Source organism: Xyrauchen texanus, chromosome 48 (genome assembly GCF_025860055.1).
Source record: "Xyrauchen texanus isolate HMW12.3.18 chromosome 48, RBS_HiC_50CHRs, whole genome shotgun sequence".
NCBI classification, from domain to species: domain Eukaryota; kingdom Metazoa; phylum Chordata; class Actinopteri; order Cypriniformes; family Catostomidae; genus Xyrauchen; species Xyrauchen texanus.
In genome coordinates this window covers 24,788,837-24,800,874 of record NC_068323.1, presented here as the reverse complement: position 1 = coordinate 24,800,874, position 12,038 = coordinate 24,788,837, and the positions used below count along the sequence as shown (strand labels likewise).

At 39.8% G+C, this 12,038-nt stretch overlaps 1 protein-coding gene and 1 pseudogene across 1 annotated transcript; both read left to right on the top strand.

Moving 5' to 3' along the window:
- Positions 1-223: 223 nt before the first annotated feature.
- On the top strand, positions 224-5,168 carry LOC127639318 (alpha-2-HS-glycoprotein-like). The gene is made up of 7 exons (XM_052121248.1): positions 224-460; positions 572-679; positions 805-889; positions 2,429-2,595; positions 2,913-3,029; positions 3,435-3,509; positions 4,365-5,168. The coding sequence occupies exons 1-7, from the start codon at positions 272-274 to the stop codon at positions 4,794-4,796; spliced, it is 1,173 nt and encodes a 390-aa protein (XP_051977208.1). The 5' UTR covers positions 224-271; the 3' UTR covers positions 4,797-5,168.
- A 2,605-nt stretch (positions 5,169-7,773) lies between these two features.
- On the top strand, positions 7,774-11,594 carry LOC127639763 (kininogen-1-like; annotated as a pseudogene).
- The last annotated feature ends 444 nt before the right edge of the window (positions 11,595-12,038 follow it).

Genomic DNA, 12,038 nt, shown 5'->3' with positions numbered 1-12,038 from the left:
TCAAAACTAAAGAGACCCCGAACATTTTTTTTTATCACAAACTACCTGGACAAGACAAGAAAGTAATGGTAATTTCTCCACCTAGTTAGTTTTGGTTAACAATCCCCTCTGCCATGAGCTTCGTAAGCATTTGTCTTGCCATCATTTACTTTGGCAGGCATCTCTGGCACTAAATTGTTTGCTCATTCCTCCTACGGGGTCATTTATAAAAGTCTGGTGAGGAGAGAAACAGTGTTTCTTGGTTGAAGAACTGCTTGTGTCCGTGTGCAGTATGAGAGAGCTGGTAATACTACTGTTCCTGGTCTCCGCGCTATATGCAGCCAGTGATTTAGAATATAAGTGTTTAGAAGATCAGGACAGCAATGCTGAAGACGCAGCCGTGAAGTTCATCAACGACCATCGTCGTCGTGGATACAAGTTCAAGTTTGTCTCTCTGGACAGTCGCACAGCCAAGGAGAAGGTCAGTTTTCACGAAAGCCAGTCTTCCCATGACTGGCTTCAAGTGTACCAAAACATAGACTTACTGTGAAATGATGTGCATGTGTTTCAAAAATGTCTTGCTTCTGTGCAGGCTGATCCTTGTGAGGTTGTATTCAGGATGACCTTAGAAGAAACTGTATGTCACATTGTGAATCCTAAACCTTTAGATCAGTGTGAAGTAAGATCGGAGACTGAAACGGTGAGCTGAACATCAGAGACGTTCTTAAGTCTTATTTCAAAGATACTACACATTTACCACTATAAATTCAGAGATCTTTGTGACTTGTATTTGTTTATGTAATCCTTTTTATGTTCTCCTTAAAGAAAGTGGCAGCCAAATGCAATGTGACCATCTCTAGTATTGATGGAAAAGCAGCTGTGAAAAACTACATCTGTGACACTGAGCCAGGTGCTACAAACAACAACAACAAATAAATAAAAAGTTTTTTTTTCTTCTTTAGACACTTAACTTATATTGTAACCTTCCTTAAATCTATAACCTTTTAAAAAGCCCTTGTGATTGTTTAAGGTCAAAGACACATGGCCTTACACTTCACATGCTATTAGGAATCTTTTTTTGTCTTTTTACTAGTCGAGTTATCACCCAGAATAGTAGCTGAGTTCTTGGTTACTCAGTGGGTCAAGGTTTACCTAAAGTATATGACTCAGATGTTGCATTAAACTAAATTTTTCCTAATTGTTTTCTAAACTAAACAATAAATTATGTCCATTATATTGACAGCTAAAATACAAGAATTAAATCATTCAAAGCATAGCGTGTCAATTACAAATGAACACTAAAGGTAGTAAAACAACTGTATGTTTTATTCACTTTCACAGAAATTAAGATTGATTATGACTTGTGTTTCACACTGTTACTCACACACTGCTATAATATTTACCTTAAAAACTGTCTGATTACGACACCATTTCACTCATCTTTGGCGCCCTCCTGAATATTTGACTAAGCTGTAGTGACATGTAACGCATGCCATTTTGTTTTGTAATGATGTTGCGACAGTCAATTAACAAATTTTCTAGTCATTTTTTATTTTTTTTTTGAGCTGCAGCATATTCTGAATACTCAAAGTTCTCACAGCAAACAAAATAAAACTTTAATTTTATGTTACGTTATGATAAAACAACTACTGTACATAGTTTTTATTTATTTTAACATTTCAAAGTTTAGTCTTGGTTAAAGTGACAATCCTTTGAAACGAGATAGATACAGCACCAGAAGTCACACAGAACTGAATAAAAGCGGTCAAAATCAACCAAATTCAATATTCATGGATTAAATAAGAATTTGTAAACATTTGTGTTTCTCTTAAATTGTTAATATGCACAATGATTTATGTTTTATTGATGTCAATACGTCAATTATCACGTTTATACATGTTTATACATGTTTCAGTGTCTACGCAAATGCAAATGCACGTATGCTAGAACAACACTTTACATAGGAATACCATAAGATTCCGTTGGATATATGGACAAATTCACAAAACAGTTGTTCCACTTTGGTGGATGTTTTTTGAACAAAAACCTGCGTCTTATTCACTTACCACCCCGCAATCCAGTTTAATCAGGTGCAATCTGAAAAAAATCATTGTCATTGTTTTCACTGCAAACACACCACATTTCTATGAAATTGAGGCCTAATATAGATTGTACTTTATTAAAACTCTGTGCTATTTGCCTGGCACCATTAAAATTGCACTTTTACCACCTGCATTTTTTAATTATTATTTGTATTTAATTGAGCATAGTGCAGGTTTTATGGACACATTTGCGCCACTGCCTGTTTTTCATAATTCCTTTAGTCAATTGAGCACTTAAACAGCACTACAGCAGGCACAATTTATTCTTAGTGAATTTCCAACATAGTATTTTTTTTTTAAGATTTCATTTAATAATTTTCATCTCATAATTCTGTGTTTTTCCCCAGGTTCACATCAATTGCTGGTGAAGAAATGCCCTGACTGTCCTGCTCTACTGCCCCTGAATGACCCTAAGGGTCTAGAGAGTGTGAAAGCTGCCTTGCAGGAGTACAACAACAAATCCGATCACACATCTTACTTTAAAATGCTGGAAGTGGGAAGAATCAAAACACAGGTAATGATAAATAATAAATAAATAAAAATGTGTTACGGCCCTAAAATATTTATACAAAATATTTTGAATATCAGCATGGTCCACCTCGCAAAAATGTTCTGGGCAAGGACCACACACTTAGACAGGAAGTCTAAACAGCATGTAAAAACTAAACATACTGTCATTGGTTGCTTTACATGTTAGTCAAGACAGTCTCTTCCTGTCTAAGGGGGCAGTTTTGGCTGCAATGTGGACCATACTTCATGCTGATAGTCAAAAATCTGGCTACGTAAAATGAATTAGTATGCAACAGTGTAACCTACTAATTCTTTTCACAGTGGATGTTTATGGGTCAAAGCATCTTTGCTCAGTTTGCCATTGCGGAGACAGACTGTCCAAACAATGAGGCGTCCCAGAATCGAGAAGCATGCAAGGCTTTATGTGGAGATAAGGCTGTAAGCTCACAAAACATTTTATCCACCAATAATAACCAAATAATATAATTATCAATTATCAGTTGCTATATGCAATCAACTATAAGTGAGCCAATCGTAGGTTGATTCTCTTGAAAATATAAACACAGTGAGTCTGCGGCACTTTCAACACATTTCTCTGCTTAAGCATCCCAACCAGCCTGACTAAGCAACATTGACTCAAAGAATAATGTCTGCGGCAGGACTTTATGTTCATTTGACCCATGGAAGATGGAGGAGTGTTCAAGAAAAATGTTTAAACTTGTTTAGTGCCATGTCACAGAAAATACTCACTTCACCTTTAACCATTGTTGAGGTCTTTGAGAATATTTTACTATCATTTCCTGTGTGCAATCTCAGTTCATGTTTATTTCTGTGTGTCTCTAGCGGTATGGATTCTGTAAATCCACTAAGATTGGAAAAAACAAACCAGTTGTGGAATGTGAGATTTATGAACCTCAGGTATGCATCACATGCACATAGACACAAACTGGAGCAATGAGACCAGTTATGTTTTCCCATCTTACTTTAATAGGACAGGCCAGGAAAAAACAGGCTATAATAGTGCTTTATTTATCCCTTGGGGGAAATGTAGGGATTACAGCACTAGACATAAATGACACTTAAAATAAATACAACACAATACAAATTCAAAAAATATGAAAATATTAAAGTAATAAAGAACATATTGGTGGCGGTGTGGAGGGGATCAGGGGTGTGTAATAATTTTATGTTGAAAATGTAAAAGTCCCTGGATACATGGCATAAATAAAAGTTCTGCATTGCAAATGAGCGCCACACAGTGGTAATGTTTTAGAAATTAAATTGTAATATAACTGTATTTTAAAATAGCTCATATATCAAATGCAAACTCTTGTTCTCGGGAATGTGACTATTTTTATTGTAACAACACAGTCTGAATTATTATCAAAAGAAACACAAAGTGAAACATGATTTCTGTAAGATAACAAAGACAAATGTCTCATGTTGGCTCCAATCACTGCTTCTGTTAAACCTAAATAGCCACAAACTCTATATTAGCCCTTAGCTTAGCCTGGTTTCTTTAAAATGAGCCATTTTCACTTTTTGCAGGAACATAGAGCAGACAGATCCTGAATCACAGGTTTTCATAAATGGAATATAAAATACTCATGTTTATTATAAGATTGTCAACATATGCAATTTTATATGTAAATTATTGGAATCTTATCTTTTATTTATTTTTAATTTGGTTGTTTTCTGTAAAATGAGACAATTGGTGTTAGGAGTGGAAACCCTAACTCTACTATGCTGGTCTCGTGCTCTAATCTTTTCCAGAACTTAACTCATCCTGTTCAGTCAAGAGACTGTGGTTCTCCATCGCACCACCACCACCATCACCATCACCACCACCACCACCATCCAGGGCACCACCCAGATCATGCTCACCCTCAACGCCCTGATCATGGGGGCCACAAGGACAAAACACCTGATCAAAAGGGCCGTCCAGAACATACGGGCCTCGGCCACAAGGAAAAAGCCTCAGATGACAAACACCGGCCAGAACATGATGACAAAGACACACCCGGTTGTCTACAACGCCCTTTGATCCTTCCAGAATCCAGGCCTGAGGGGCACCATGAGTTCCGATGCCTCAGCTTTGTAAAAATAAACCCCTCTATTTATCCAATTTGCACCTTCCCTCCTCCACGTCTCTGCATGGGTACTCCAGAGCTTGGTCCTCGCCCTTCACATCCTGCTGCTCAGTAACTAACTCTAAAGTGACCTAGGGAACTTATTTTAACCCCCTGAACAAAACAGAAAATGTGTGATAGTTTCAGGGAATCTCATTAGTTGCACAAATCTGGAACAAGTTCAAAATGATCAAGTATTAGACCTTAAGACTTTGCACACGATGACCTCATGAATCAGGAAAAGGTTGCCGTGTATAGTGACAAAAAGTTGTTTAGGAAAGTTCTCTGGTAGTTTGAGTTGCTCTTTAGTGTTTAGGGACAACATAGACTCAAAGTGCTTTTGTTGTACCCTAAAATCTGAACATCTATGGAGATTAAACTGGGTAGTGCCAATGTAATTGTGTAAGAACATTCAGAGTCATGCACAATAAAAACCCTTGAAGGCTGACCAGTGTTTTTGAGTGATAATTGTCTCTAAACATGATACAAATTATTGCATTTATTATATAATCATGCATATACATTTCAGATAGCAAACAACAACACAGAAGAAATCATAAAATGTACTTTAATTTTAAAATATTAATTACGGTTCAGATATATATATATATATATATATATATATATATATATATATATATATATATATATATGAAAACTAGCCAAAACAAACAACATGTGATGATGACTTTGGAGCAGTTAGTATCACAGTCCAGAGATCACAATGTGACATAATCTTCCATTTACCTGGAAGAGTAAAAGAACACATACGTAGCAAATGATGTACATGAGGATTACAGATGGGCAGGAGGAGTGCAGAACATGAACATTTTATGTTCCAAACAATTTCCTAAAAAGTAATGGCACAGTCTAAAGACATTATTAAATCAATCAACACCTCAAATGCTAAAATATAGAACAAGATGAGATAGTCTAAACCATTTCATCACAAGAAAAAGAAAGTCCCAGTGTCATTCTCCTGAAACGGTCTCCTAAATATGTGGTAAAAGCATTTGTACCAACAGCATATCCCTGAAATGTTACTATGTGCTATTTCAACCCTGTCACAATAAGTTTAGAATTTATATAAATAAATCCTGGCAGTATCACTCAGTTTGTGAATATATTCCATGACATTTCTTTTTAGTTCATGGTCATAATGTTGATTACCACAAAAATGTATTATGACGCTTACCTCCTATTCTTTAAAAAAAGCACAAATGGAGGTTACAGTGAGGCACTGTCCAGCGAGGCACTCTCCTCTCTCTCTTAAATCAATCATTCATTTGATCACTGTCAGTTTGGAGGCCACTGATAAGACTGAGTGAACTAACACTGTGATGTTGATTGAAACTGAATAAGTTCTCAGTGGCCTGTCAGGGGGAGAGAATCTGTGTTCTGACTGAGGCAGAGAGGGCTGCTGGTTTGTGACTTTTACAGAACGTGTATATAAGCTTCCATCCACTACCTAAACTTTGTAACTGGGAGAAAGATCACACACCATAAAGCTGGTGTTCATGATGGCTTCCTGTGTGTCTGTGTGGTCCCTGTGGACACTTTGGCCTCCAGATCCTGCAAAGATGCTGCAGCAAGTGGTGCTGCCACAGAAGCCATGAACCAAATCAACCTGGACCGCACAGAGGGCAGAGGTTCTCAGTTTATTTTTATTTATTTTTTTAAGTTAAAGGGATGGTGAGATGTGCTTAATAGCCATTTATTTCTCAGTGGTATAAGAATGGATATCTATCAAAAACTCAAGGGATTTCTATCATAATTTGGAACCAATAGGAAATCAAGGATCGAATTTGGGGAGGATCTATTAATATGTATAATAAGGAACATATATTTGAGCCTACTGGCTTCATTTCCTTTCACATAGGACATGAGACAAGACCAACCTGGTCTCATAGAATCAAATTACTATAATATAGTAATTTATACTACTTTCCTGGTGAAATGAACACTAGAGGTGCTACAACAACAATTACTTTTATTCACTTTCCCACAAATAACAAGTAAAACGGCAGAATATCAGTTCATAAATATAACATTTTGCACACAATGCTATCTTTTTGACATCTAAAGACTTTAACTATAGTACATGATTTGTAAGGTGATACATTTGATCACTTACATATAACCAGATACAATTACAAACTTGTTCAAGAGTGATCAAATTGTACAGTAGCTCAAGGACCTAATTCCTGAAGAGCATGCAAGTCGACATGTGAGCCAAAAGTATTATAGAAGCACCACAAAATGACGTGGTTGCTTCAACAATTGCGTTTTCCATCTCACATTTGTTTTTTATGACACTATGGGTTAGGTTTAGTTTTTTGTTGTTGTTGTTTTTTAGCTTGAATTTACATTTAGCTTGCTTTTAGCACCACACAGTGAACATTTCACCAAAATGTCATTATACCATTATTTTTTAAGAATAATAAATAAATAAAATCAAGAAATAATAATAATAATAAAATACAAAAAATATTCAGTTATGTAATTTTCATGAGACCAGGGTGGACAAGACAAATATACTTACAAGTACTACATACCATACTGAGATTTTTACATGACATTTACAAATATGATTATAAACATAAAGTATAAAGTAATTGTCACGATTCCCCGTTGTCTGCTCTGTGTTTCACTTGTCAACCGTCTTAAAACTACACTTCCCATAGTTCCCTGCCCTCATCACTGCCAGCAGTCACTCATTGTTCTCACCTGTGTCCTGTTTTATCATCACTCTCCCAGTGTATTTAAACCCTGTTTGTTCCCCAGTCATTGTTGATCGTTGTTTGTGGATGTCTGAAGTAGATGCTTCACCCTGTTCACCCTGTTCACCCTGTTCACCCTGTTCACCCTGCTCACCCTGTTCACCCTGTTCGTGTTCTCTTGATGTTTTCATGTTTTGGTTTCATTTTTCCCCTTGTGGATGTTTCCTTTGTTCCTGTCTTGTTTATTTTCATTTTATTCAATAAAGAACCCGCGTTTAGATCCCCACTCCTAGTCTGCCTCTCCTACTTACGTAACAGAACGATCGACCAAATATGGATCTAGCGGTTCTTCAGGTGAACTGTCAACTTCTCAGCCTCATGCAGGGGGACCGTCCTGTGGAGGACCACATCCGTGATTTCCTCGAGCTGGCGAGTGTCGCGGACTTCTCGGACTCCTCCCTGGTGGTTTTCTTCAGGGCCAACCTGAACAGTTCGCTCAAGGAGCGGTTGCCACCGGCGACGCGCGGCTGGACGCTCCTCGAATTTATGAAGGAGACTCTGCTGGCCTGCGGCTCGCCGTTCACTGTGGGCACCGTTGAGGAGGACCCTGCCTCTCCTCCCACAGTGGTGAGCCCCCAGTCCTCCATGGCTCGTCCTTTCACGCCTGCCCTGCCTGTCAGCGAGCTAACCCCCACGCCTGCCTTGGTCAACGAGCCAGCGCTGCCAGCTTCGTCCACCCGGAGGAGGAGGAGAAGAAAGGCTTCCGCTCCCCAGCCCACGCCAGCCACGGTCAGCGAGCCAGAGCCCACGCCAGCCACGGTCAGCGAGCCAGAGCCCACGCCTGCCTCGGTCAGCGATCCAGCGTTGTCAGCCTCGCCCACCCGGAGGAGGAGGAGAAGAGGGAAGGCTTCTGCTTCCCAGCCTCCGCCTTCCACGGCTCCATCCCCAGAACCTCCCGTGGCTCTGCCCTTTGTGTCCAACAAACCAGAGCTCACGCATACCACGGCCAACAAGCCAATGCCTGCAGCCCCGAACGTCAGTGAGCCAGTGCCTGTAGCCTCGAACGTCAGTGAGCCAGTGCCTGTAGCCTCGAACGTCAGTGAGCCAGTGCCTGAAGCCTCGAACATCAGTGAGCCAGTGCCTGAAGCCTCGAACATCAGTGAGCCAACGCCTGTAGCCTCGACCGTCCCAGAGCCTCCCAGGGCTCCGCCTCCCGGGCCTCCCAGGGCTCCGCCTCTCGAGCCTCCCAGGGCTCCGCCTCCCGAGCCTTCCTCGGCTCCGCCTCCTGAATCTCCCTCGGCTCCGCCTCCATGCCAAACACAGGCATGCTCTGTTGAGCATGTAAAAAATGCTATGACTGCACAATGAGACATACATACAATCCCCTTGAGCAGATCTAGACAAGTGGTGCTGGGGAGAGGGGAGGGTTCCAGAGAAAAAAAACTTGTAGCTTTCTGCAGGGAAACGAACAGCAAACAATTCAGAAATTTATGTTAGAAAAAGAGAGAGTTAGCAAGTTGATTAGCTAACAGATAACATGTTCAAAGGACCTATCAGCTTTCATCATGTAAAGTTTTATGACTGAACTTAAAATCATTAAGCATTACCCCACCCCCCCCCCCACGACACACACACAAACAGTTGTTGCTATACCTTCACATTTGACCTATTTACCTATTTGAACATATTTCAAAAATGTTTACTGAAGTTTTTTTTCTTCTTCTTTTAGGATGAGACAGGGGTTGTTTTTTTTTATCTAACAAATACTTTTTTGGAGACCAAGTGTCATGTCCTCAGCAAAAAGAACTGGAGAAACTGTGATATTCGAAGTCTTGAGGAGTATCCGGTATGACTTCACTCACTCATAAAGACTAGAAAATAACTTGTTCTTGCATTTAATTTAGTCTTTTAATATACTTTCCTCATAACCGACAGGTGTATGGACAGTGCAAGGCCGTTTTGTACATGAACAATGTCACCCGGCAGTACAAATATACCTGTACTGTGAAGTCAGGTATACAAACAACCAAACACAACACAGCTGAATTTTACCAGACATGCACATTTTTACATTTGCATTTGTCAGGAACTTTTATCCAAAGTGACTTATATGACACAAGCAATATATCATAGAAAGGCCAAATATATTTGCATAAACGCTTTACCAAGTTGCATATGGAATACATCATAAACTGAGAAAAATCAAATCTATTAAAAATTATTTTACCATGCCAGTGCCAGCTTCAAAAATCAGAGAACGGTGTCCAGACTGCCCCGTACAGCTGTCTCAGGACCATATAGAGATCTTGAAAACAGTGAAGATGGCCATGGAGAAATACAACAAAGAGAGTGGACTGGCTAACTACTTTGTTCCTTTGAATGTTACAAAAACTTTAGCTCAGGAACAAAAAAGAAATAAAGAGATAATTGAGAGGCAGAAAGGTTCATTGCGTTTTCTTTGGATTTGATCTTCTTGTAATATGATTTTGGATATCTCTAAATGTGAGATCATGGCATGAGAGTTTGCGGTAAGTGACAATAAGATTTTATAGCCATAAAAGGTGGTTTTTGTCATAGAAAGGCACTGTATTATGGTTTATCACAAAACTCCTAGTGATCACAGCCAACCTGTGTGTTGAGCTCAATCTCACTATTAATCGTGTTTCAACTACACAATACCAACCAGGACATCCTGGAACCTGAGAGTGGTGCTTTCAACTTCCTGGTCATGCAGGTTCGCACTTTACAGCATCAGAAAAATCAAGACCTTTTACTGTCTAAATATGCAGTGCAATGCCTCATTGGCCAGCCTCCCAGCTAGCACAATTAAGCTGCTGCAGATGGTTCAGAACGCAGGAGCGCATCAGGGCTTCAACCAGCCAAAGATGGCTAATGTAACCCCAGTCTTGATTTCACTCCACTGGCTACCTGTAGCTGCCTGCATCAAATTCAAGGCTTTGACTCTGGCCTTCAGGACAGCCAATGGAACAGCATCTATGTCCCAACTCTCTCTCTGCGGTCAATGAACGAGCGGCGCCAGGTGGTCCCAACTCAAAGAGGCACAAAGTCCAATTCACATCATTCATTTTCTCTGTTCTTCTATGGTGAAATGAGATTCTAATCTCCACACAATATGCTGAAACCATCTCAGCTTACTAGTTGTACTTACTATTTAATAACTAAAAAAAAAACTTTCCTTGTCCATCTCTTTCTTCTTTGGTAGCTGCTATACTACTCCAGCAACTCTGTGAACTTGCTTCTAAGTCACTTTGGATAAGTGTCTACTAAATTACTAAATGTAAATGTAGTTCAGCTGATAGAGCATTGTAATTGTGGCTGGTTAGGGTTAGCTTTAGGGCTGTGTTGTGTTGAATATTATTGATTCGTCCAATCAGCTTTGGCTTTCCTCTGAAATATCAACAGTTTTCTTCTGTCATCCTAAATTTTGTAAATTCATTGCCAATATGGCCACCAAGTGAACTGACCTATCTTAACATTGATATACTTCAGTTGAATATCCTGTTTTACCCAGAAATATGTAGCAATATAGATGTTAAACTGGTTGCAAAATGGTTTTCATGTTGACTTTATTATAAAAGAGCATATTTCGTTTTTATTCATTGAACTTTTGTTGTTTTTAGGCCTCTGAGGAGGAGAAGAAGAAGCACTTGATCAGAGGTGAACTGTATCACAGCCACACCAGCACAACTGGCGCTGGCTCAACTACTAGACATGACCATGGCCATGACCACAACGAGCCACACTCCCACGGCCATGACCACACCCATGATTCAGGCCACCACCACACACATGAGCATGGCACACCCACTCTCACGATGACGATCATGACCATGTTCACATGCACCATGCCAAGGTCCATGAGCACAACCCGGATGAGTGGGAACACCACCACCACCAGTATGAGATGGTGCTGGACCACGAGCACAAGCACCATCACCATCAGCACGATAACAACACTACAGTAAAGCATCCCGATGGAATGGTCTCCAATGGACAAGCCCATACTCCTTCCATACTTCCCTGACAAGCCTGCCGCAGGACCCAAGTAGCCCTCCACCCTCCCGTTCCACTCTGATCCCCAGCCCTTCCCCAACACCATGTCCCCTGACTGCCCTACACATTCCAGTCTTTAGTGAGGATCCTTTCTTAAAACTCACTGTGTAGAGCTCTTTGAATATTTTATATCTGTACAGTGTAATACATACTTCAAATGGTAATATCATGCTTTGTGCATTAAAGTGCATTTTTGCAGTTATTTCCCTTATTAGTTTTTTTGTCGACTCTTACTATGACCTACAAAAGCAAAACACTGACCCAGTTTTTGATACAATGTATGGATAATTCAATTGCTTTCTATCACTTTCACAGTCAGGGTTTTTCCTTCATTTAAACAGATCTTGCTGCCAACAAAGCAACATTTTGGGTCACAGAAGCAAATCTAATTATATTCTTCTCGCGTTTGGAGCTTTGTATATTTCTCGTCTGAAATGCGCATGTGAAGACTGGTTTGAGTGAGTGGGTATTTGAGGAGAGAGACATTCAAAGTGCATTCCAATGGAATATTTCATATGATATTG

What these genes read in the sequence shown, in the direction of transcription:
- LOC127639318 (XM_052121248.1), top strand. Translation starts at nt 272, where the DNA reads ATGAGAGAGCTGGTAATACTACTGTTCCTGGTCTCCGCGCTATATGCA. An exon ending in GTCGCACAGCCAAGGAGAAG is followed by an intron (nt 461 to 571) that starts GTCAGTTTTCAC and finishes GCTTCTGTGCAG; the next exon opens with GCTGATCCTTGTGAGGTTGT. An exon ending in CTTTATGTGGAGATAAGGCT is followed by an intron (nt 3,030 to 3,434) that starts GTAAGCTCACAA and finishes GTGTGTCTCTAG; the next exon opens with CGGTATGGATTCTGTAAATC.